The sequence below is a fragment of the Gopherus flavomarginatus genome, chromosome 25, assembly GCF_025201925.1.
Source record: "Gopherus flavomarginatus isolate rGopFla2 chromosome 25, rGopFla2.mat.asm, whole genome shotgun sequence".
Lineage (NCBI taxonomy): Eukaryota > Metazoa > Chordata > Testudines > Testudinidae > Gopherus > Gopherus flavomarginatus.
In genome coordinates this window covers 14,536,377-14,559,569 of record NC_066641.1, presented here as the reverse complement: position 1 = coordinate 14,559,569, position 23,193 = coordinate 14,536,377, and the positions used below count along the sequence as shown (strand labels likewise).

Here is a 23,193-nt window from a genome sequence, read left to right as displayed (position 1 = left end):
GCAGATCCTCAGCTGCGGTAAATCAGTGCAGCTACACTGAAGACAATAGAGCAGGGGTTCCCAACGTGGTGCCATCTAAATGCACCCGTGTCCTAGCCAGCAGTTAAGCATCCGCCGAAATGCCGCCGACGCCTCTTGATGGCATCACTTGCCGCTGACAAGCGGCATCATCAAGAGGCGTCGCTGGCGAAATTCGGCAGCATTTCGGCGGATGCTCGACCACCGCCACGGTCCTTCGTCTGGTGCCCGCCTGACGAAAAGGTTGGGGATCACTGCAATAGAGCTTTGTTGATTTAAACCAGGTGGGGATCTGACCCTGTATGTTCTTACTACTAAATTCTAAAGAACTCAGTTATTGAGACTAATTAGCACAACTACTGCTATCTAGACTGAGACACTAGTTCAGCCTTAATGAAACACTGTTACCTCTAAATCGATCATGTCCCGTGGGAAAGGCACCTCTGGGTTCTCACCGGTGTCCAGGATTGGGATGTTCGCTTTTTTAATCTCCTTCTCAACAAACCCTAAAGACAGAAAATGTTTCACGAAACAAAAGCAAGAAACTACATCAGTCTCTCTGCACCTTCACATTCCTCATCACCTCACCTGACCAGCAGCTGCATATCCCTCCCCTACAACCATCCATCCTATCTGTAGCTGAACTCCATCAGAATACAGCTCATGTGGTTGCTTTAAAAGATCCACAAGTTCTCTTCTCCACAGGAAACAAACCTTTCCAAAAGCAGCCTAGCCTACTGGGAAACTAATGTAACCTTACCACTAACACAACACTTAGCTATGGCACATAATTTCAGGAGTTTAGGGTGCTTTCTTCCCTTAAAGCTAGTATAGAATTAGAAGCATGCATCAACATAAAGCAAGGACATACTGAGTTTCCGGTCCATCTCCTCACATCTCCTGACTTCGTTAACAAATTTACGCTGGAACACATTCACATCAGGGTTCAACTGCAAACAGAAACACACATTTCCTTAGGAGTGTTTAAATGTGAAGGATCATGATTACTAGTTTATCAGGGTTGCGTGGGGGGGGGTTTGGCGAGTGGTGGTTTGTTTTTAAAGAATGATGCAAGGAAAGTGTACAGCAGATATGATTGTTGTGCAGCATAACCCACTTTACTGATAAGTAACAACTAGCTGGAATATACGTGCCTGGGACACAAGTGGACACCGAGATAGCAAAGATGAATTATGACACTTCGCCATATAAACAGCAGCCAGGATCTTAATGATCTGATGCACTTTACTGACACAGGAAAGTAGCCACTTACATCACGAAACTGAACCTTCCCAAGCTCTCCTAACTCGCTGACACAACAGTATGCAGCTTCCGACTGGAGGAAAAGCTGGGCCAGGGTCATCTCCTCACTTCGGAAAAGCTCCCCCATGATGAAAGGCAAGTGTCGGTCAAACCAGGAGTGGAATTTTAACCCTAAAATTAAAAGGTTGTAGGTCTGAGAATGTACAGCACAGTCTGAATCCCACTTCTGTGAAAGGACAATTTGCCTCCTACGGTCAGAGGAGAAAAGGTATAAAACACAGTCCCATGGAATAATTCTACATACTGCATGCAAATATCTTGACTTAAAAAGAATACAAGAGGAAGTGATGATTCTTTCCTAAGATGCTTGAGAGGTCATGTAGTTCTTCAGCACCTTCTGATAAAAGGCTATTTCATAACTTTCTAAGGAAACACCTTAGTGAATCATGACAGATCTTACTCATTGACCCGTGGTACAAGGGAGGGGAAACTTGTTACGTCACATGGTCTGCAAAGCACCACGGATAGTTAACACACTACAAACAATTCTTTCTTCAGCAATCTAAGAACTCTGCTCTTCCAGGGCCATCTCTTTCTGCTTTAAGCATTGCACTTAAAGTACAGCTCTCAGAGGCAACCCAGCTCACATGGTATCTAAAGGCCAAAAGCTGCCTATTGAAGTGTCATCCTGGAAGCAGTCAGCTGACAGCATCCCTGAACTGGCAGGGAAGAGTTCTCCCAGGAAGAGACCAGCATCACCATCACATGACACTAGTGCAGTTCAGGAAATGCAGCACACCGATAACTGAGTTATAGTGCATCACTGTTGGGGCAGAGAACACGTTCTTTTGCTCTTCTCTTCATTCGGCTGCTAGATTTTATATTTCCACCCTGCCCACTACAGTCTATTTGGAGGTCTGTCAAATTATCCTAACGAGCAGGGTAGTGCTTCACTCAACACAGGTTTTAAAACACAAGAGAACCTGGCACCATCAGTGGTCCTGAATTATTATTGGCTCAAATTAGCTGAGCCTATTAGACCAAAACTGAAATGAATGACACTATTTCAGTTCCAGCCACACTGATTTCCGACTTCACGCTGCTGAGTGGAATTAGCTGCTGGTAGGACACATTCTCTGTGTGTGACCACAGGTGGTGTTTGTCTCTATGCCCAGATGCTGTGTGAACATGGGCATGTAATTAAAAATCCATCCACAAACACTGTATTTCCATTTTGAAATCTACAAAACAACAAGCCTTGAAACTGACTGGATGATTTGTTTGCCTCTGGGTTTATCCATAGTATGTTTTTAAATGGAATAATAGACCTTACAACACAGCTATGTAAAGGAGAATGATAAATATGTATTGACAGCTAAATCGAACAAAAACCCTACAAAAAGCAGGTGCGATCCTCCAAGTAAACAAGATGCTCAGCCACTAGCACCACCTGCTTATCAGCCTCTGGAAGGGTCTGCTGGGGACGGCAACGCGGCGGCGCCTGGGGAGGCCCAGGCAGAAGCAGAGCTTCCAGAAACGCCGCAGCTGCCCAGTCCCGGCACCAGCCGCGCAGCGCCCTTGGGTGCAGGGACACCCACTGGGAGCCAGGAGCGGCTCTGCGGGGCCGTGACTCCCCAGCTGAGGACAGCGCCGGACACGGATTAATTAGCAGAGCCCCCGCCCCCCCGCAGCAGGGCAGGCTGGAAAACGGGGGGGGGGCAGCCTGAGGGCTGAGCGCCCCCCTCCCCACAAGTGGGGGCTCCCCGCGGCCTCTCCCGGAGGGGACCCCCCCCAGCGCCCTGCAGAGCGGGGTGACCCCAGCCCCGCCCCGCCGCTCTGCGGGAGGAACCCCCGGCTCGGGGCGCCCCCAGCTCAGCCACAGGGGGCGCTCGCCGCAGCCCGCCCCGCCCCGCCCCCACTGCTCAGCGCCACCTGCCGCAGCGAGACCCCCCCGGGCCCCCCTTACCTGCTGCCCACTCCGGCCCCTATTGCGGCCGCCGCAGCATTAGCAGAGCCGCCCCGCCCCGCCCCGCCCCCTCCCTGACGTCACCGCGCACGCGAACGTCCTCCCCCCGCCGCAGCGCCGGATCAGGCGAGGGCGTCTCCTAGCGACGGCCCGGCGCCCATCTTGTTCCCCTGTGCGCGGCTGGGCCCCTCCGACCGGAAGTGCCCGGAACGGGGGAGAGGGAGACACGCTCCCGGCCCCGCGGCCGCAACGGCTGACGTCACAGCAGGAGCCCATGCGTCACGGCACAACCTGCTGATGTCGCCATGGGCACAGTGATGTTCTGATGCAAGATTGATGATGTCATGACAGAGCAGAATGTGCCCTGCAGCGTCTTGGAGTCCAATATGGCACTAGGGAGCCCTGCCGCGTCCGGGTGCATTAGAGCATCCCCACATGCGGTGTCAGGCCGACGGCTCACCAGCGGGTGTCACCAACTCTCACCACGGCGCACCAATGTATCACCATGTCACACCGACATCTCACCACGGCGCACCAATGTATCACCACGGCGCATCGCCACACAATGTCACACCAACATCTCACCACGGCGCACCAATGTATCACCATGTCACACCGACATCTCACCACGGCGCACCAATGTATCACCATGTCAGATCACGATACGATGTCACACCAACATCTCACCACGGTGCACCAATGTATCACCATGGTGCATCACCACACGATGTCACACCAACATCTCACCACGGTGCACCAATGTATCACCATGTCACACCGACATCTCACCACGGCGCACCAATGTATCACCACGGCGCATCGCCACACCATGTCACACCAACATCTCACCACGGCGCCCCAATGTATCACCATGTCACACCGACATCTCACCACGGCGCCCCAATGTATCACCATGTCACACCGACATCTCACCACGGCGCACCAATGTATCACCATGTCACACCGACATCTCACCACGGCGCACCAATGTATCACCATGTCAGATCACGATACGATGTCACACCAACATCTCACCACGGTGCACCAATGTATCACCATGTCACACCGACATCTCACCACGGCGCACCAATGTATCACCACAGCGCATCGCCACACCATGTCACACCAACATCTCACCACGGCGCCCCAATGTATCACCATGGCGCATCACCACACCATGTCACACCGACATCTCACCACGGCGCACCAATGTATCACCACGGCGCATCGCCACACCATGTCACAGCAACATCTCACCACGGTGCACCAATGTATCACCATGGCGCATCGCCACACCATGTCACACCAATGTATCACCATGGTGCATTGCCACACCATGTCACACCAACATCTCACCACGGCGCACCAATGTATCACCATGGCGCATCGCCGCACCATGTCACACCAACATCTCACCACGGCGCACCAATGTATCACCATGTCACACCGACATCTCACCACGGCGCCCCAATGTATCACCATGTCACACCGACATCTCACCACGGCGCCCCAATGTATCACCATGTCACACCGACATCTCACCACGGCGCACCAATGTATCACCATGTCACACCGACATCTCACCACGGCGCACCAATGTATCACCATGTCAGATCACGATACGATGTCACACCAACATCTCACCACGGTGCACCAATGTATCACCATGGTGCATCACCACATGATGTCACACCAACATCTCACCACGGTGCACCAATGTATCACCATGTCACACCGACATCTCACCACGGCGCACCAATGTATCACCACGGCGCATCGCCACACCATGTCACACCAACATCTCACCACGGCGCACCAATGTATCACCATGTCACACCGACATCTCACCACGGCGCACCAATGTATCACCATGTCACACCGACATCTCACCACGGCGCACCAATGTATCACCACGGCGCATCGCCACACCATGTCACAGCAACATCTCACCACGGTGCACCAATGTATTACCACGGCGCATCGCCACACCATGTCACACCAACATCTCACCACGGCGCCCCAATGTATCACCATGTCACACCAACATCTCACCACGGCGCACCAATGTATCACCACAGCGCATCGCCACACCATGTCACACCAACATCTCACCACGGCGCCCCAATGTATCACCATGGCGCATCACCACACCATGTCACACCGACATCTCACCACGGCGCACCAATGTATCACCACGGCGCATCGCCACACCATGTCACAGCAACATCTCACCACGGTGCACCAATGTATCACCATGGCGCATCGCCACACCATGTCACACCAATGTATCACCATGGTGCATTGCCACACCATGTCACACCAACATCTCACCACGGCGCACCAATGTATCACCATGGCGCATCGCCGCACCATGTCACACCAACATCTCACCACGGCGCACCAATGTATCACCATGGCGCATCGCCACACCATGTCACACCGACATCTCACCATGGCGCACCAGTGTATCACCATGTCAGATCGCGATACGATGTCACACCAACGTCTCACCACGGCGCCCCAATGTATCACCATGTCAGATCACGATACGATGTCACACCAACATATGGTGCACCAATGTATCACCACGGCGCATCGCCACACGGTGTCACACCAATGTATCACCATGGTGCATCGTCACACCATGTCACACCAACATCTCACCACGGCACACCAACCTCTCACCACGGCGCATCGCCACACCATGTCACACCAACATCTCACCATGGCGCACCAATGTATCACCATGGCGCATCGCCGCACCATGTCACACCAACATCTCACCACGGCGCACCAATGTATCACCATGGCGCATCGCCACACCATGTCACACCAACATCTCACCACGGCGCACCAATGTATCACCATGGCGCATCACCACACAATGTCACACCAACATATCACCACAGCGCACCAATGTATCACCATGGCGCATTGCCACACGATGTCACACCAACATATCACCACAGTGCACAAATGTATCACCATGGCGCATCGCCACACGATGTCACACCAACATCTCACCACGGTGCCCCAATGTATCACCATGGCGCATCGCCACACGATGTCACACCAACATCTCACCACGGTGCATCACCACACGATGTCACACCAACATCTCACCACAGTGCCCCAATGTATCACCATATCAGATCACGATACGATGTCACACCAATATATCACCACAGAGCACCAATGTATCACCATGGCGCATCACCACACAATGTCACACCAACATATCACCACGGCGCACCAATGTATCACCATGGCGCATCACCACATGATGTCACAACAACATATCACCACAGCGCACCAATGTATCACCATGTCAGATCACGATCCGATGTCACACCAACATCTCACCATGGTGCACCAATGTATCACCATGGCGCATCACCACACGATGTCACACCAACATATCACCACGGTGCACCAATGTATCACCATGGCTCATCGCCACACCATGTCACACCAACATCTCACCACGGTGCACCAATGTATCACCATGTCAGATCATGATATGATGTCACACCAACATATCACCACAGCGCACCAATGTATCACCATGTCAGATCACGATACGATGTCACACCAACATATCACCACGGTGCACCAATGTATCACCATGGCGCATCGCCACACGATGTCACACCAACATCTCACCACGGTGCACCAATGTATCACCATGGCGCATTGCCACACGATGTCACACCAACATCTCACCACGGTGCACCAATGTATCACCATGGCGCATCGCCACACAATGTCACACCAACATCTCACCACGGTGCACCAATGTATCACCATGGCGCATCGCTACACGATGTCACACCAACATATCACCATGGTGCACCAGTGTATCACCATGGCGCATTGCAACACGTTGTCACACCATACATATCACCACGGTGCACCAATGTATCACCATGGCGCATCGCCACACGATGTCACACCAACATATCACCACAGTGCACCAATGTATCACCATGGCACATCACCACACGATGTCACACCAACATGTCACCACAGCGCACCAACGTATCACCATGTCAGATTACGATACGATGTCACACCAACATTACTCTGATTGGCTGCAGATTGCCCACCACTGCCCTATCCCCTTTGACGGACAAGGACCGTACCCTCTAGGTCTGCTTCTCTTTTCATGCACCGTTATATCAAACAGGTGTCATCCTGCTGCAGTCAATGAAGCCCACTGGTGACAGTGAGAGGATAATCAGGCTTGTTGTTTTGAATCCAAGCGATAAAGGGAGTGTGTTTCAGTGGAGGTGCAATTCCATCCAGCAACAGCCACATTAATCTCCACACAGAGATTTGCATAATGTGGAAATCTGACATACAAGAAACTTCCCTCCAAGTAAGAGTTCATAATGTCCTCTGCTGCTAGACTGTTAAATGGAAACATGATTTCCTAGGAAGGAAGCCAAGCCCCACAAATGAAATTAACTTATTTAAAATACACGTAGCTGCTAAAAACATATACTTCTTATTGACAGAGTCTTTTGGTAAACATTGGCTCTTTACTCCAGTTAAAAAGTTTAAGTTTGAGTTTAAAGAGGGGCTTTGGCACTACGGAAAATGTCAGATCTAATCATGGAACTGTTGACTCTTTACCTGCTTTTGTTAATTCCTTGTCATTTGTGCTAATTGCCACAGAAAGTAATTGATTCCAGTGGGTGAATTTGGTGCACACTTCATTCTGAAGCAAGTCACAAAATATGCATAGCGCTACTTATATGCAGCCACTCTGGGGAGGAAACCATTAGTTGCCACACTCTGCAACAGTAGGGGTAGAAAGGAGTATAGGCAGGAAGTCAAACATTACCGGAGGCTGGAAAGAGGTGTAATTCAACAGACATTGTGGAGGGACATATCACCTCCTCAATGCTGCTTTCCTGACCCCCAGAAGATATACTGGAGCAAAATCCAGCTTCTCTGGTTAGAGTTCAGTGCCAAGATACCAGATCAGTCCTTCCCTATCATCCTGTGCTTGTAGCTGACTCTGTATGAAAGGGAGCCTTGTGTATATTGTAGCCCCTTGTTTTGCCTCAATTTGCACCCTGTACGGTGCAGCGTCTCCACTTCTAATTTTTTATAAATCGTTTCTTTTTGTTTAAATCGCCTGACTGGGTTGTGCGCAGCAAAGCGGAGCTGTACATCTCCCAGGCAGCCTGTCAAGGTGCTGAGTTCTGTGTCAGGGAGATAAATTATACTATTATTAATTATGATGCAAATGATGGGAGTGCCTAGGAGCCCGAGGCATGGCCCGGGACCCCAGTGTATTCAGAGTTGCATAAACACAGAACAGAAAGCTGACTCCTGCCCCAAAGAACTGCCGATCTACGGGTAAAACAAGAGCCAACAAATGGCTGCAGACAGATGGGGGAGCGGAAGAAAACAGTGAGATAAGATTGTCAGCATGATAGGCAGCAGTCTCAGCCCACCAGCAGCCTAAGCTAATACATACAGCACATGTGAGTGGGACTGGGGCCTCATTTTATAGAAAAGGCAGAAGCATTACAATGGCAAGGCTCTAGTTTTCATTTGTATCCAGGTATCTGACATAATCCCTCCAATGGCCCTGGGAAGATGGAGAGAGCTGGGAGAATCAAATACTAGAATGGACCGATTTGTGCTGTTGAAATGCACTACACTGAAGGCAGCCCAGGAGACAGGACTGCACGTTTCCATGGAACAGAGACAGCAGCAGCTGCAGAAGTCCATGTCCCTTCCACCCCCAGTTACAGCCAGCCGATTTACCTCCTCCCTTTATCGAGAGGCTCTCCTGGGGAGGAAAGGGTAATTTATCTTCACTTAGGCCTGGTCTACACTACGCGTTTAGCGATTTTAGCAGCGTTAAACTGATTTAATGCCGCACCCGTCCACACTACGAGGCCCTTTATATAGATATAAAGGGCTCTTCAAATCGGGTTCTGTACTCCTCCCCGACGAGAGGAGTAGCGCTAAAATCGGTATTACCATATCGGATTAGAGTTAGTGTGACCACAAATCGACGGTATTGGCCTCCGGGCGGTAACCCACAGTGTATCACTGTGACCGCTCTGGACAGCAATCTGAACTCGGATGCACTGGCCAGGTAGACAGGAAAAGCCCCGCGAACGTTTGAATTTCATTTCCTGTTTGGCCAGCGTGGAGCTCTGATCAGCACAGGTGACCACGCAGAGCTCATCAGCACGGCAGCAATGCAGTCTCCTGAGAATCGAAAAAGAGCTCCAGCATGGAGCGCACGGGAGGTACTGGATCTGATTGCTGTATGGGGAGAGGATTCCGTGCTAACAGAACTCCGTTCCAAAAGACGAAATGAAAAAATATTTGAAAAAATTTCCAAGTCTATGATGGAAAAAGGCCACAGCAGGGACTCAGTGCAGTGCAGAGTGAAAGTTAACGAGCTCAGACAAGCCTACCAGAAAACCAAAGCAGCAAACGGAAGGTCCGGGGCAGGGCCGAAAACATGCCGCTTCTATGCTGAGCTGCATGCAATTTTAGGGGGCTGCGCCACCACTACCCCCCCCCCCGTCCGTTGATTCCGAGGTGGGGGTTGTAATCTCAACCATGGCTGAGGATTCTGCGGAGTGGGAAGATGAGGAGGAGGAGGAGGAGGAGGAGGAAAAGGAGGACCACCTTGCAGAGAGCACACAGCACTCCATTAGCCCCAACAGCCAGGAGCTTTTTGTGACCCAGACGGAATTACCCTCCCAGCCCTCACAAGCCACTAGCCCAGACAGTGAAGCCATGGAAGCGACTTCTGGTGAATGTACCTTTGTAAATATAAAACATGGTTAAAAGCAAGCGTTTTTTAATGATTGATTTGCCATGAGGGCTTGGGATGCATTCGCAGTCAGTAAAGTTACTGGAAAAGTTTGTTAACATGTCTGGGGATGGAGCAGAAATCCTCCAGGGACAGCTCCATGAAGCGCTCCTGGAGGTACTCCAAAAGCCTTTGCAGAAGGTTTCTGGACAAGGCAGCCTTGTTCCGTCCACCATGGTAGGACACTTTACCACGCCATGCATGTAGCAAGTAATCGGGTATCATTGCATGACAAAGCATAGCTGCGTATGGTCCCGGTGATTGCTGGCATTCAAGAAACATCCGTTCTTTATCTCGCTGTGTTATCCTCAGGAGAGTGATATCGTTCATGGTAACCTGGTTGAAATTCAGGAATTTAAGTAAGGGGACAGAGATGGCCATTCCTACTGGGCTGTTTGCCTGTTGCTGAAAAGAAATTCTTCCTTGCACGTAGGCAAGCGGGGGGATGGAAATAGCGCTGAGCTTTTTCGCGTTTGGCTATCAGGGATCTTCCCTGATACTAGCCACGCGGTGGGGGGGGGCAAGGGGGGTGATTAGCAGTGATCTTCCATGATACCAGCCATGTGGTGGGGGGAGGGGTAAAGCGATCATCCCACAGAATTGGAGTAGGGGGTGGCTTCTGCTGCTGCATGTTAACAGGAAAGAAGCATCACTGAACAAGATTTGCTTGGTTTTTGGGAAAGGAGGGCACTGTGTCTATGAAGGCTGCAGAAGCCGAAAGACAATGGCTTACCATGGCCACATGCAAGCTGAATTCTGATGCCCGGGCCTGCGTCTGTGAGATCTGTAACACCAGAGCTGCAGGCACTCAATATTAAGATGCAAAATGCGACATTGTAGTGAAATCACATGTGCTATGTAAGGTAAATAGTGTTGTTCACTGTGAAAAAGTATAACCATTGTTCTGTAAAATGTAGCTTTTTAAATACTTCTCTCCCTTTTTTCCCTCCCTCATGCAGCTGCACATTTTTCAAGTCTCCCTACTCCATCCCGAAGGCTATCTCAGATAAGGCGGAGGAAAAAGAAGATGCGAGACGAAATGTTCTCGGAAATAATGGAAGTGACCCGCAATGAAAGAGTTCATCTGAATGAGTGGAAGGACGTGGTATCAAGTTACAGGAAAGATGCTAGTGAACGTGAGGACAGGAGGGACATTCGAGATGAGAAGTGGCGCCAGGAAGATCAGAGGTGTAGGCAGGAAGATATGCGGTGGCAGGATGCAACGCTGGGGCTGCTGCGAGATCAAACTGACATCCTCCGATGTCTGGTGGAGCTTCAGGAAGAGCAGCGGGGTCACAGAGTGCCGCTGCAGCCCCTGTGTAACCACCCTCACCACTCACCGTGTTCCATATCTTCCTCACCCAGATGTGTAAGAACGCGTGGGGGAAGGCTTCGTGCACCCGCCCACTCCACTCCCGTGGATAGCCCAACCAAAAGGCTGTCATTACATTGAAATGTTTTTAGTAGCCTTTTCCTTCCCTCCTATCCTCCTCCCAAACCACACCCGGGGTACCTTGTCATTTCTCTCCCTCTTTTTATAATGACTTTTTAATAAAGAATACATGATTTTTAAATGATAGTGACTTTATTTCCTTAAGCAAGCTGTAATCGAAAGGGAAGGGTGGGTTGCTTACAGGGAATGAGTCAATCAAGGGGGGGGGTCATCAAGGGGAAACAAACACAACAGTTACACCGTAACCTGGCCTGTGATGAAACTCGTTTTCAAAGCTTCTCTGATGCGCACCGCTTCCTGGTGTGCTCTTTTAATCGCCCTGGTGTCTGGCTGCGTGTAATCAGTGGCCAGGTGATTTGCCTCAGCCTCCCACCCCACCATAAAGGTCTCCCCCTTACTCTCACACAGATTGTGGAGCACACAGCAAGCAGCAATAACAAAGGGGACATTGGTTTGGCTGAGGTCTGAGCGAGTCAGTAATGTGTGCCAATGCGCCTTTAAACTGCCAAATGCACATTCTACCACCATCCTGCACTTGCTCAGCCTGTAGTTGAACAACTCTTGACTACTGTCCAGGCTGCCTGTGTATGGCTTCATGAGCCATGGCATCAAGGGGTAGGCTGGGTCCCCCAGGATAACTACAGGCATTTCAACATCCCCCACTGTTATTTTCTGGTCTGGGAAGTAATTCCCTTGCTGCAGCCGTTTAAACAGACTAGTTTTCCTAAAGACGAGAGTGTCATGAACCCTTCCTGGCTATCCCACGTGGATGTTGGTGAAACGTCCCTTGTGATCCACCAGGGTTGCAGCATCATTGAAAGTACCCCTTGCGGTTTATGTAGTGGGTGCCCTGGTGCTCCGGTGCCAAGATAGGAATATGGGTTCCATCTATTGCCCCCCCACAGTTAGGGAATACCATTGCTGCAAAGCCATCCACTATGACCTGCACGTTTCCCAGAGTCACAACCTTTCGTAGCAGCAGCTTAATGATTGCTTTGGCTACTCGCAACACAGCAGCCCCACTGTAGATTTTCCCACTCCAAATTGATTCCCGACTAACAGGTAGCTGTCTGGCTTTGCAAGCTTCCAGAGGGCTATTGCCACTCGCTTCTCAGCTATGAGGGCTGCTCTCATCTTCGTATTATGGCGTTTTAGGGCAGGGGAAAGCAAGTCACAAAGTTCCGTGAAAGTGCCCTTACGCATGCGAAAGTTTCGCAGCCACTGTGAATTGTCCCACACCTGCAAAACTATGCAGTCCCACCAGTTTGTGCTTGTTTCCCGGGCCCAAAATCGGCATTCAATAGCTAGAACCTGCCCCATTACCAGCAGAATCTCCAAAGCGCAGGGGCCCGCGGTTTGAGAGAATTCTGTGTCCATGTCCTCATCACTCCCGTCGCCTCGCTGCCGTAGCCGCCTCCTCCTCCTCACCTGGCTTTGCTGGTCCCTGTTCAGCATAGACTGCACGAGAATGCACGAGGTGTTTACAACGTCCACGATTGTGGTATTGATCTGAGCAGGGTCCATGCTTGCCGTGCTATGGCATCTGCACAGTTCACCCAGGAAAAAAGGTGCGAAATGGTTGTCTGCTGCTTTCAGGGAGGGAGGGGTGAGGCTGTACCCAGAACCACCCGCGACAATGATTTTTGCCCCATCAGGCACTGGGATCTCAACCCAGAATTCCAAGGGGCAGGGGAGACTGCGGGAACTATGGGATAGCTACAGGATAGTACCCACAGTGCAACGCTCTAGAAATTGACGCTAGCCTCGGACCATGGACGCACACCGCCGAATTAATGTGCCTAGTGTGGCCGCGTGCACTCGACTTTATACAATCTGTTAAAAAAACCAGTTTATGTAAAATCGGAATAATCCCGTAGTGTAGACGTACCCTCAGAGACTAACAAATTTATTTCAGCATAAGCTATCGTGAGCTACAGCTCACTTCTTTGGATGCATAGAATGGAACACACAGACAGGAGATATTTATACATACAGAGAACATGAAAAGGTGGAAGTATGCATACCAACAGGAAAAGTCTAATCAATTGAGATGAGCTATCATCAGCAGGAGAAAAAAAACTTTTGAAGTGATAATTAAGATGACCCATAGAAGGTGTGAGGAGAACTTAACATAGGGAAATAGATTCAATAAGCGTAATGACCCAACTGTTCCCAGTCTCTGTTTAGGCCTGAGTTAATTGTATCTAATTTGCATATTAATTCCAGTTCAGCAGTCTATCTTTGGAGTCTGTTTTTGAAGTTTTTTTATTGCAAAATTGCCACTTTCAAGTCTGTCACTGAGTAGTTAGAGAGGTTGAAGTGTTCTCCCACTGGTTTTTGAATGTTATGATTCCTGATGTCAGATTTGTGTCCATTTATTCTTTTGCGTAGAGACTGTCTTGTTTGGCCAATGTACATGGCAGAGGGGCATTGCTGGCACATGATGGCATATATCACGTTGGTAGATGTGCAGGTGAACGAGCCCCTGATGGCGTGGCTGATGTGATTATGTCCTATGATGGTGTCACTTGAATAGATATGTGGACAGAGCTGGCATCTGGCTTTGTTGCAAGGATAGGTTCCTGGGTTAGTGTTTATGAATCTATTTCCCTATGTTAAGTTCTCCTCACACCTTCTATGGGTCATCTTAATTATCACTTCAAAAGTTTTTTTTCTCCTGCTGATGATAGCTCATCTCAATTGATTAGACTTTTCCTGTTGGTATGCGTACTTCCACCTTTTCATGTTCTCTGTATGTATAAATATCTCCTGTCTGTGTGTTCCATTCTATGCATCCAAAGAAGTGAGCTGTAGCTCACGAAAGCTCATGCTGAAATAAATGTGTTAGTCACTAAGGTGCCACAAGTACTCCTGTTCTTTTTGTGAATACAGACTAACACGGCTGCTACTCTGAAACCTGTCATTATTCTCCACTGCCCACTCAGTCCTTAGCCTTGTTACTTCAGCTACCAACAAGAGGAGCAAATGTGCCAATTGCAATTGGGTTTTTTGTATGTGGCCATTTGTCCCGTACAAAGAAGCTGACGCCGATCCTATACAATTAACAGGTGGGCTATAGAGAGAATCAGTCACATCCACATTCAGGTCCAAAAGAGGAAGACTCAGGTTGCCACCTATTGGGCCATCCTGGTATGTCCCTCCGAGAGGAAGCAGAGGCCATGTGCCAGGCAGCCATTCATCACATTTCAGCTCATCAGGGCATGACAGCTCCATGCAGAGCGAGTTTAGAACAGCCCACTTAGCCTGTTGTAGGAAGCAGCCAGACCAAAAATATAGACCTATACGTTTATCTTCCTGAGAGCCTTCCACCCAGCTTTATAAGTTCAACCCCGGTGCATTCAGAATTGTTATTCCCATATTACAGACAGGAAAACTGTGGCACAGAAAGGAGAAGTCACTTGGCCAAAGTCACGCAGTGAATTAATATCAGAACTAGAAAGAGACAAAGATCTGCTGATTTCCAGTGCTTTGTGTTAACAACCACACCATGCATCCTAGAGAGCAGCTCTGCTCTGAAATTGACCTCATGTGAATAACAGCTGCAGAACCACAGCGTGTTGTGGCCAAAATCCATGTTGTGTGTCTGTGTTCATGTGCATGGAGCACTGACTTATCAGTTGCAAACACTGGAAATGGGGGGGGTGTTAATCCTCAGGGAGGAGGGAAGCCAATTAACCGAGAAACGCCAGCGTATAACAAATTACACTATTTTTAGCCTGTGACATAAAAAGTGCGTTGTGGACTTCAGACAGGGCACCCAAATCTAATTCAGTACCCTGGTGTGGGTCCAGCAGCATGTCACATGACTGGGAGCACTGGGGCAGGGAAGTGCTGACGGTTGCCATAGATATCCTAGTGGATGGTAGGCTCCCCAGCTGGTACATGATGAAACAGCCAAGACTGTCCTAAGGTGGGTTTGAGACCAAATGACTGGAACACTATGAGGGGCCCTTCTTGTTTGCCAATCTGTGGCCAGACAGAGGGCTGACCCCCAGCTGTAGGATCCCCTCGCCTGAGACAAGAGTGAACCCCGATAATCCAAGACCCTCAATGAAAGTCCAGCTGTGACCCTCCTCCGGCTGAGTCTACAACCAGTTTCTCCTGGCCCAGCACTAGAGTTGTTGCTGCTGGGGGTTGCTTCCCTTTGGCTGGGACCAACGGTGAGCTGGTCTCAGCTGGGAGTCATCCATACAGTCCTAAGCCTTCCCCTTTGCAGCAGCCTCTTGGCTGGTAACAGGCAGGCTTCAACCACTGCTCTCAAACATTCTACCCAAGCCAGCTTGCAGATGATCCCATGGCCATAAACAAAAGCCAAGGCAATAAACAGGCAGCCTGTGAACCATTTTTGATTAATATTTAACTTGTAAGTTCCTCAGGACAGGGGCTGCTTCTCCTCTATCTTCAGCCCGGCAAGGAGCAGGATACCGGCGTGATGTCATTCACCATTACCACTCATAGTCAGCTGTGTGGAAGGCACCATCTCCCCTTGGGGCAGTGCTTTCGGCACTTGTACCCTGGCGTGTGCTGGGAGCATGTATTGCGCTTACAAAGCAAGTAGCTAGATCCTGCTGATGACTAGGGGACTGCACAGCCGAGCTGGGTGGGTCCAGTTCACTGCACGCTGCTGGGTTTAGATTTACTCCTTTTATTTCAACCTGCATACAGATACGAGCACAAACACAGTAGTAACTTGTCAACACCGATCTCACCTATGTACTTGCACGTGTGTCCACATGTATGTAAATAGACACAGACAGGTGCGTGCAATTCAATCTCATGAATGATTCATAGATTCATAGACTCATAGACTCTAGGACTGGAAGGGACCTCGCGAGGTCATCGAGTCCAGTCCCCTGCCCTCATGGCAGGACCAAGTACTGTCTAGACCATCCCTGATAGACATTTATCTAACCTGCTCTTAAATATCTCCAGAGATGGAGATTCCACAACCTCTGTAGGCAATTTATTCCAGTGTTTAACTACCCTGACAGTTAGGAACTGGGACATGCCACAACTAGTAAATAGGGAGTATAAGCCTCTCTAAAATAATGACAACCCGCCTGACGCAGACCTGCAAAGCAATACTAACTGGAGGCAAAGGGAGTTGAATGTTCCAGCTGAGTTCCTGTGCTCCTATGTGCAGTTGTTTCAACCTTCCTTTCATGTACACAGCTGTGCCCAGAAGGGGCTTGTTTCTGTCAAGCCGCTTCCCGCGTAGCTTACAGCAGGGTTTTGTTTTTTCCTTTCGGCCAGATTCCTTGCAGTTTTGCACAGAATGCCTTTGAACGTATGGCAAAGAAGAGGCTGTTGGGAGTTTCGGAGTTTCACATTCCTCCATGAGCCGTGCCTGGGCTCGCATGCAAAAGCCATCGCCTCCCCTCCGCTCCAACTATTTTAATAATTTCAAAAAGGGTGGGTCATCAGGCATTTGGCAGTGGCTCTTTTTCTATAGCGAAGGTGGAGTCAGCCAATGGCCTGCGAGCCTGGAAAATTTTGCAGGGCAGTTTCCCTGGACAGCTTTGCAGAGCTGTGCCATTTGAATTCAAGCACACACACACACACACAGCCACGCACTGTGCTCTCCATTTCTGGCTTGCCTCCCAGCACAGAGAGTTGAGCTAGAGCTCGGGTTCACTTTTTTCTTCTCACTCTCCTCCCAGCAGCGACAGCTTCTCCAGGCTCTGCTAGTCGGGACTCCCAAGCAAGCATGACGGACACCCCTTTGCAAATCATTGAGCAGCCTGCTCCTTCCGAGACCTCTGAGGAGCAAGCGGCCGAGGAGCCGATTAAATCAGATCAGATCAATGGCGTGATGGTGCTCACCCTTCTGGACAAGATCATCGGGGCGGTGGATCAGATCCAGCTGACCCAGACGCAGCTGGAGGAGAGGCAACAAGAGATGGATAGTGCAGTGGCCAGCATCCAGGGGGAACTGACCAAGCTCACTAAAGCACACACCACCACCAGCAACACCGTGAACAAGATGCTGGAGAAAGTACGCAAGGTGAGCGTCAACGTGAAAACCGTCCGGCAGAACCTGGAGAAGCAGGCCGGACAGATCAAGAAGCTGGAGGTCAACGAGGCGGAGCTGTTGAAGCGAAGGAACTTCAAAGTCATGATCTACCAGGTAAGGAGACATCCTGCAGCTCCTCAGGCACCGTCAGTGTGCATTTTCAGTGCTAACTGTACCACCATGATGGGTTAGAAGGATGGTGCATTGCCTCACATGGCTTCTCTACACTCATCTACCATCCAGTGTCTAAGTGTGCCATAAATAGGGCATTCCAATTCTAACAGCACTGGCTTCTTCATAAGGCAGCAGGTTTAACATAATTATTTATTGCACTTAAAAAAAATTAGTACAGGAAATTTCATAAACATGGTGAGACTGGCCCCAAGCACCCCACTGCAAAAGACCAGCAGAATTTGGTTACCTAGCAGAGACTGCTGTTTAACTAAAGGAGGAACTGGGGAGGAGTATTTTAAATCAGGCATTTCAGACGGAGGATTTACTATGAGGGATGAAGTCCTTAGCACGACAAAAAGCAGTGATGTTAGTTCAGGTTTATAATATGCATCCTACAGCAATAACATGGAACAATAACTCCAGAGACATGTTTAACTTCACTCTCACAGGGGACATAGTGGAGACATTAAACAGAAAACACAGTCCGTTCCACTGAATTCATTAGCACCTCCTTTTCCCGGGATCCGCCTCTACCACAGTGCTTGTCAGATTAAATATGATCCAGTCTATGTTACCAATTCCTTCCCCAATAACCTGCAGGGCCTGGGCATTCCGGTCGCTCAGAGTCAGGGACAGGCTGCATCTCTCTGCTGGAGGCTCAGCACCCCCACTAAGAGCTGGACTTGCCTTTAATCTTTTAATACCAAACAGGCGAACAAGCAAAAGAAAGGCAGCCACAGGTTTCCGCCTTCCCTTCCGCTGCCTGTCTGGGTTTAGCTTCACTTTGCAGGGGAAAGCGGGAGAAAAACCCAATGGGCCAGTTAATGAGATAAGGATAGTCCGAAGCATCTGGGTTAATCATAGACTGTGTGAGGGATTCACAGAGAAATAGCCAGTGCAGCTCACAGGGAAAAGGGGAAGAAAAACCCCACCAAATCCGCAGCACTTCTTACTAGCGTAGTGTGAAAGGCGAGCTGGTCAGGCCAGGCTGAGGAATCTGGCAAGTAGCGGGACCGATATAGGTCTCTGATTCACAGCTTAAGCATTTCGAGTTCTGTCATGGAGGCTGAAACACTCACGTATATTAGGAGCATGTCAGCCACCTAACCAGATTTATAAATATATTTATCGGCAGCTCTGGGCACTGGGCCTGCACAGAGGACTAGAGCCAGCTGTGGAAAATGGTGACACAACCCCTGGGAAGGGAAGGGAGCGAAAAGGGAGGCTTGGGGAGAACACCCCCGGCAGGTGTTGCGAAGTGGTAGGGAAATGGCCAGGTCCTGATTCCTGCTGGACTGGCACTGTGAGAACCTGCTCTTTATTGTGTGCTGTTGGTTATGAGCATTGAAGATTCCTCATGCAAAATAAACAAGTCATCGGTCTCCCCTTTCCTGGGGACAAAGCTTTCATACGGGACTCGATCCTGCTTCCAGTGCAGGCAAAACTCACCTTGATTTCAATGGTGCAGGCTCGGCCCCTGAGTTAGAATCAGCAGAGAGAGGCCATGAGGTGAGACTTTCTGTGGCTCAAAGATCTTCTCTAGGAAAAAGGCCGAATGTTTTGAAATCCAGACTGAATTAGCCAGTGTGGACTTCAGCATGAGACTCCCGAGCGTTAAAGCCCAAGGGAGATGTTCAAGGGCTGCTTCATGGAAAAGACAGCTGTGCAAGGACTTAGGAAAACACACGGCCTTTCATCACACTGCAGAGTTTGCACAATTCTCCCCCCTTGCCCAGAGGAAGCCGCAAGAGTAAGAGAGTGAAGGACGTCTTGGGGCAAGGGGGCAGCCTTGTGCCCCAACACCACTGCAGGAATGAAGCTCCTTTGTGGAGGAGAAGCTGTGCACAGTGTCCTGATTTAAAGCATGGATTGGAGAGTGAAATCCATGAGAGTCCCTGACTTGCAGTGGCTGAGAGCTAGGATGGGATGGGCAGCAATGATAATTCTATATTAGCAAACAAAGACACCCCTCTCTATTACTCCACGCTGTGTTAGGTGATCCTGTACAATGAGCATTGTGACTGCTACTAACAGACCACAGGGAACTCCCTGGAAGAGCTGGGTGTATTTTTCCAGTCCACTTTCCCCTGCATACAATGGAAAAATAGCTTTGCAGTCAAGAGAGAAATTTTCACAGTGGTGTCAGCCCTTACTGTCTTTCTGGATGCTTCGGCTGTCCCGTGGGGCTAGCTTCGAGCCATTCGCAAGGCAAAAACGATCATTTGTTGACACAGGAACTGATTGGTTAGTAAGGAGTATCGTTAGTCTGTGCTCTGCCCTGCATTAATCATGTATCATTTCTCATCCACTGGGCAGTAACCGGGGCTGGATGGTTCTGAAGCTGCAGTTAACAGGCAGTGCTAACAACATATGCCCCAGGAATGTACGAAGAGATGATCTTGGGCTGGTTTTGGCTGGGCAGGTTTCTGTTTTAGGAAGTTGTGCCGCGGTGTAATTACCCATGTATAGGGCTGAGGGTCTTCAGCAGTAACGACCACAGGCTGCTTGCATGATGGAGACTGAAAATATCAGGCTGCAGGGTCCAGTCCTGTTTACTCCTTTGAGTAGCCCTATCAAAGTCAGTGGTTCTACTCCTTTGAGTAAAGGGAGTGGGATTTGGCCCAGGGTGTGTGCGAGGCATGCCAGGATTAACACTTTTAATAAATTAGTAAAAGGATGAACAATCATCTAGATATCTAAGATCCAGCGACATTTATAACAAATCATGGAGCAGATTCCGCCCCTTTGCGTGGGCTGAGACATGCTGTTCTTGCCAGAAGCCCTGTGGATTCCAGTGGGTTTACTCATGGACTGGGCACTTCTTCGGCTATTTAGTAACAATTATTGTGTATTATTTGCTAAGCGCCAACCATGTGTAAGACACAAACATCCCAATAATAATCCCTGTCCCAGGGAGTTTACAAGGGGGAACCTCTCTCCCAAGCCTGGCTGTAGAAAACCAGTAGTGAACAGTTACCAAGTAGTCCCCTAGTTCTCATGCTCAGCGCTTTCCAGAGTGAACACTCAACGGAGGGTTAGTCTAGATGCTGCCTTGACTAGTTTTGTGCTTCTCATGTCTATGAACAATTCCGTTATTAACCTTTAACTGCATTTGTGCTTTAAGAAACTGTGATGAACTTTCCTGCTCTCTTGTGGCTTCAGTAGCCAAGGGAAAGATTTCAGAGTTTGTTTTATTATGGGGGACAATGTGCCTACCAAAGCTGCAGGATTAGCCGAGAGGAGGAATGGCCTCTTTCCCAGGGGATTGCCAAGCAGGGAAGGGGCTGCTCCCCGGCTGCATTTAGTATAGAAGGATGCTGTGCCTCGGAGAGCCCAAAGGACGAAGACGAGAAGTCAGTTTTAATAGGTGAAGGATGCCTGGTTGGCTCTTCCAGTGCATCTCGAGAAGTTATGGACAGAATGACACCCAGGGTGCAAGCGAGATCCCTGGGACTGCTTGTGGGTGGAAGTCAGGCTAAACGCAAGCACCCTGCATCGGTATTTTACTTATCCTAGGAGCACAGAGAAAATCGAAGTGGGTTCCTCTGTGTCTTGGCAGCTGAATTTTGGTCTGGAGAGTTGAGCATAAAGCACATCAGTCTTGTCCGCCTCAGAACTAGGGAGAGAACGGGCAGTACTAATAAACAGCCACACCCAGGGAGGATTTGTACAGTGACTTTGATGGGAGCTGGATCAGGCCCCAAGAGCAATGTTGAAAAGAAGCCAGCCCCGAATGAAGCCGCCCTGGAGAAGACGTGATTCTTTCCCAAAGTGCTGTGGCCAGAGCTGTGACCTCCGTGTCACAGAGGGGAACGTTCATGCCCAAGAAGCTGGATGGCAGAGGGATGGGCCCTTATTTGCCACTCGTATCCCCAGAGCTGCTGTCAGTGCATCCAGTTAGAAAAGCCATTGCCTGGGTAACTCCCCTAGCACGGGACAGCTGGAGAACCGCGAGTAGCTACGGTTTCACTAACGCGCCTTGTTCCTCCAAACATTCACATGCCCATTCATCCTTCAAAATGCCACGGACCTGCTTTTTGTAGGGTCAGGCTTTGAAAAGTGCGTCCCCCCCAAGCACCCAACTCTGCCCACCACTGTGGTGCCTGGCCCATGCTGCACGGTGCCCTCTTTGTCTGCCTTAGGTGGCTCGGGGCAGGGGGAAGCAGGTACCCAGCGCTGGCAGGTGCAGACCCAGCCCCCACTCCACATTCTGGCCACATGGGCGTGGTGGGGACTATTTTTCAAACCTTTCGGCAGTACCGGGGAGGCCCCTGGCCCGTTCCTTTGTGTGCAGGGTCTTGTCTGTTCTATTGGGCAGAGCAATTGTCTGGGAGGCCCCCGCAGAACTTCGTCTGCCTTGCCGATGAATCAGAGCAGCCGCTCCAGGCCCACCAAGAGGCTGAGCAGCACCGAAAAAGGCCAGGTGGCCATGGGCTGGAAAACAGATCCCAGCTCCACAATGTGTAGGGTAGGTGGGGCTGTGCGAGGAGTATAAATAGCACAGCTTGGCGGTGGTGCCTCCAGTGGGCCTTATAGGGCTCCGAGCAGCCAAGGGCCTGCAGCAGGGAGGGGCGGACTCCCTGCGAACCCACGTGTCACTGTGGCGGGTCTGGAAGCCAGACCCAACGCGGCCATTGCGGGGTCCATGCTCTGCGAAGGACCGTGTGAAAAGAAGCCTAGTGGGGGGCAGGGGAGAGGAGAATACAACCATCACACTGGGGTGGGAAACGGAGCAGAGAGCGGGGCAGACCCCCAACGAGAGAACACAAAGTGCAGCCCCGGCGCTGGAGAAGGAGCACTTGTCCTGCCCAGCTGAGCTGCAAGGCCTTGTACCCCTCTGCCGCAGAGCTGGGCTGCCCCAGGGCGTGGACTCAGGGGTTTAATGACAAGAAAAGACTTGGGAATTCCCAGGAGATCTGCAAACTCAAAACCAGCTTGCAAGGGGTAGAAGCCCAGGGACTCCCCAAAGTTTGCCCAGCTACAAGCTTAGAGGGTGAAGAGCAGCGTCCTAGTGCGGGAGATTGGCAGGAGCACTAGGTGCTGCATTTATGCCTTTCTTACTAGGCTGCACGCTGTGGCCAAGAAACTCAGGGTTTGCGACTGGGGACCCCAGCTGGAGCTAGGACACTGGTGTATGCGGCATCAGCATTTCCCGGGACTCACTGGAGGGATGGTCCTTCCCCACCCGCTGGTTTTGGTATTTCTTTTTATCACTGTACATAACAAAGCAATTACTCCTTGCTGCCCTGGATCCACTCACATGCAGCGCCTTGACAGCCTGGGGGTTCTGCACACAGCCCCAGGGCAGTGTATTAGGGTTGCTCATTGTCCCCAAAGTCCCAGGATAATCTCTGGTTCCAAAGCATGTCCCATGTCCCAGGAGACTGATTTCTGGGACTGTTAAGAGCCCTGGGTTTGCTGCCCAGCACCTTGCT

The 23,193-nt window shown here is 50.3% G+C and overlaps 2 protein-coding genes across 18 annotated transcripts in view; one reads left to right on the top strand and one right to left on the bottom strand.

Moving 5' to 3' along the window:
* The window catches only part of ATP6V0A1 (ATPase H+ transporting V0 subunit a1), a 44,386-nt gene extending 41,075 nt beyond the window's left edge, over positions 1-3,311 (bottom strand). For all 9 annotated transcript variants that reach the window (XM_050934568.1, XM_050934569.1, XM_050934573.1 and 6 more), the window contains exons 1-4: positions 3,248-3,311; positions 1,292-1,452; positions 890-968; positions 427-524 (exon numbers count right to left, since the gene is read on the bottom strand). In XM_050934568.1, the coding sequence (XP_050790525.1) occupies positions 427-524; positions 890-968; positions 1,292-1,408 (294 nt within the window). In that variant the 5' untranslated portion in view covers positions 1,409-1,452; positions 3,248-3,311. The remainder of the gene's footprint in view (positions 1-426; positions 525-889; positions 969-1,291; positions 1,453-3,247) is intronic.
* Positions 3,312-17,091: 13,780 nt separating this feature from the next.
* The window catches only part of CAVIN1 (caveolae associated protein 1), a 30,753-nt gene continuing 24,651 nt past the window's right edge, over positions 17,092-23,193 (top strand). For all 9 annotated transcript variants that reach the window (XM_050934638.1, XM_050934644.1, XM_050934641.1 and 6 more), the window contains exon 1: positions 17,092-17,698. In XM_050934638.1, the coding sequence (XP_050790595.1) occupies positions 17,279-17,698 (420 nt within the window). In that variant the 5' untranslated portion in view covers positions 17,092-17,278. The remainder of the gene's footprint in view (positions 17,699-23,193) is intronic.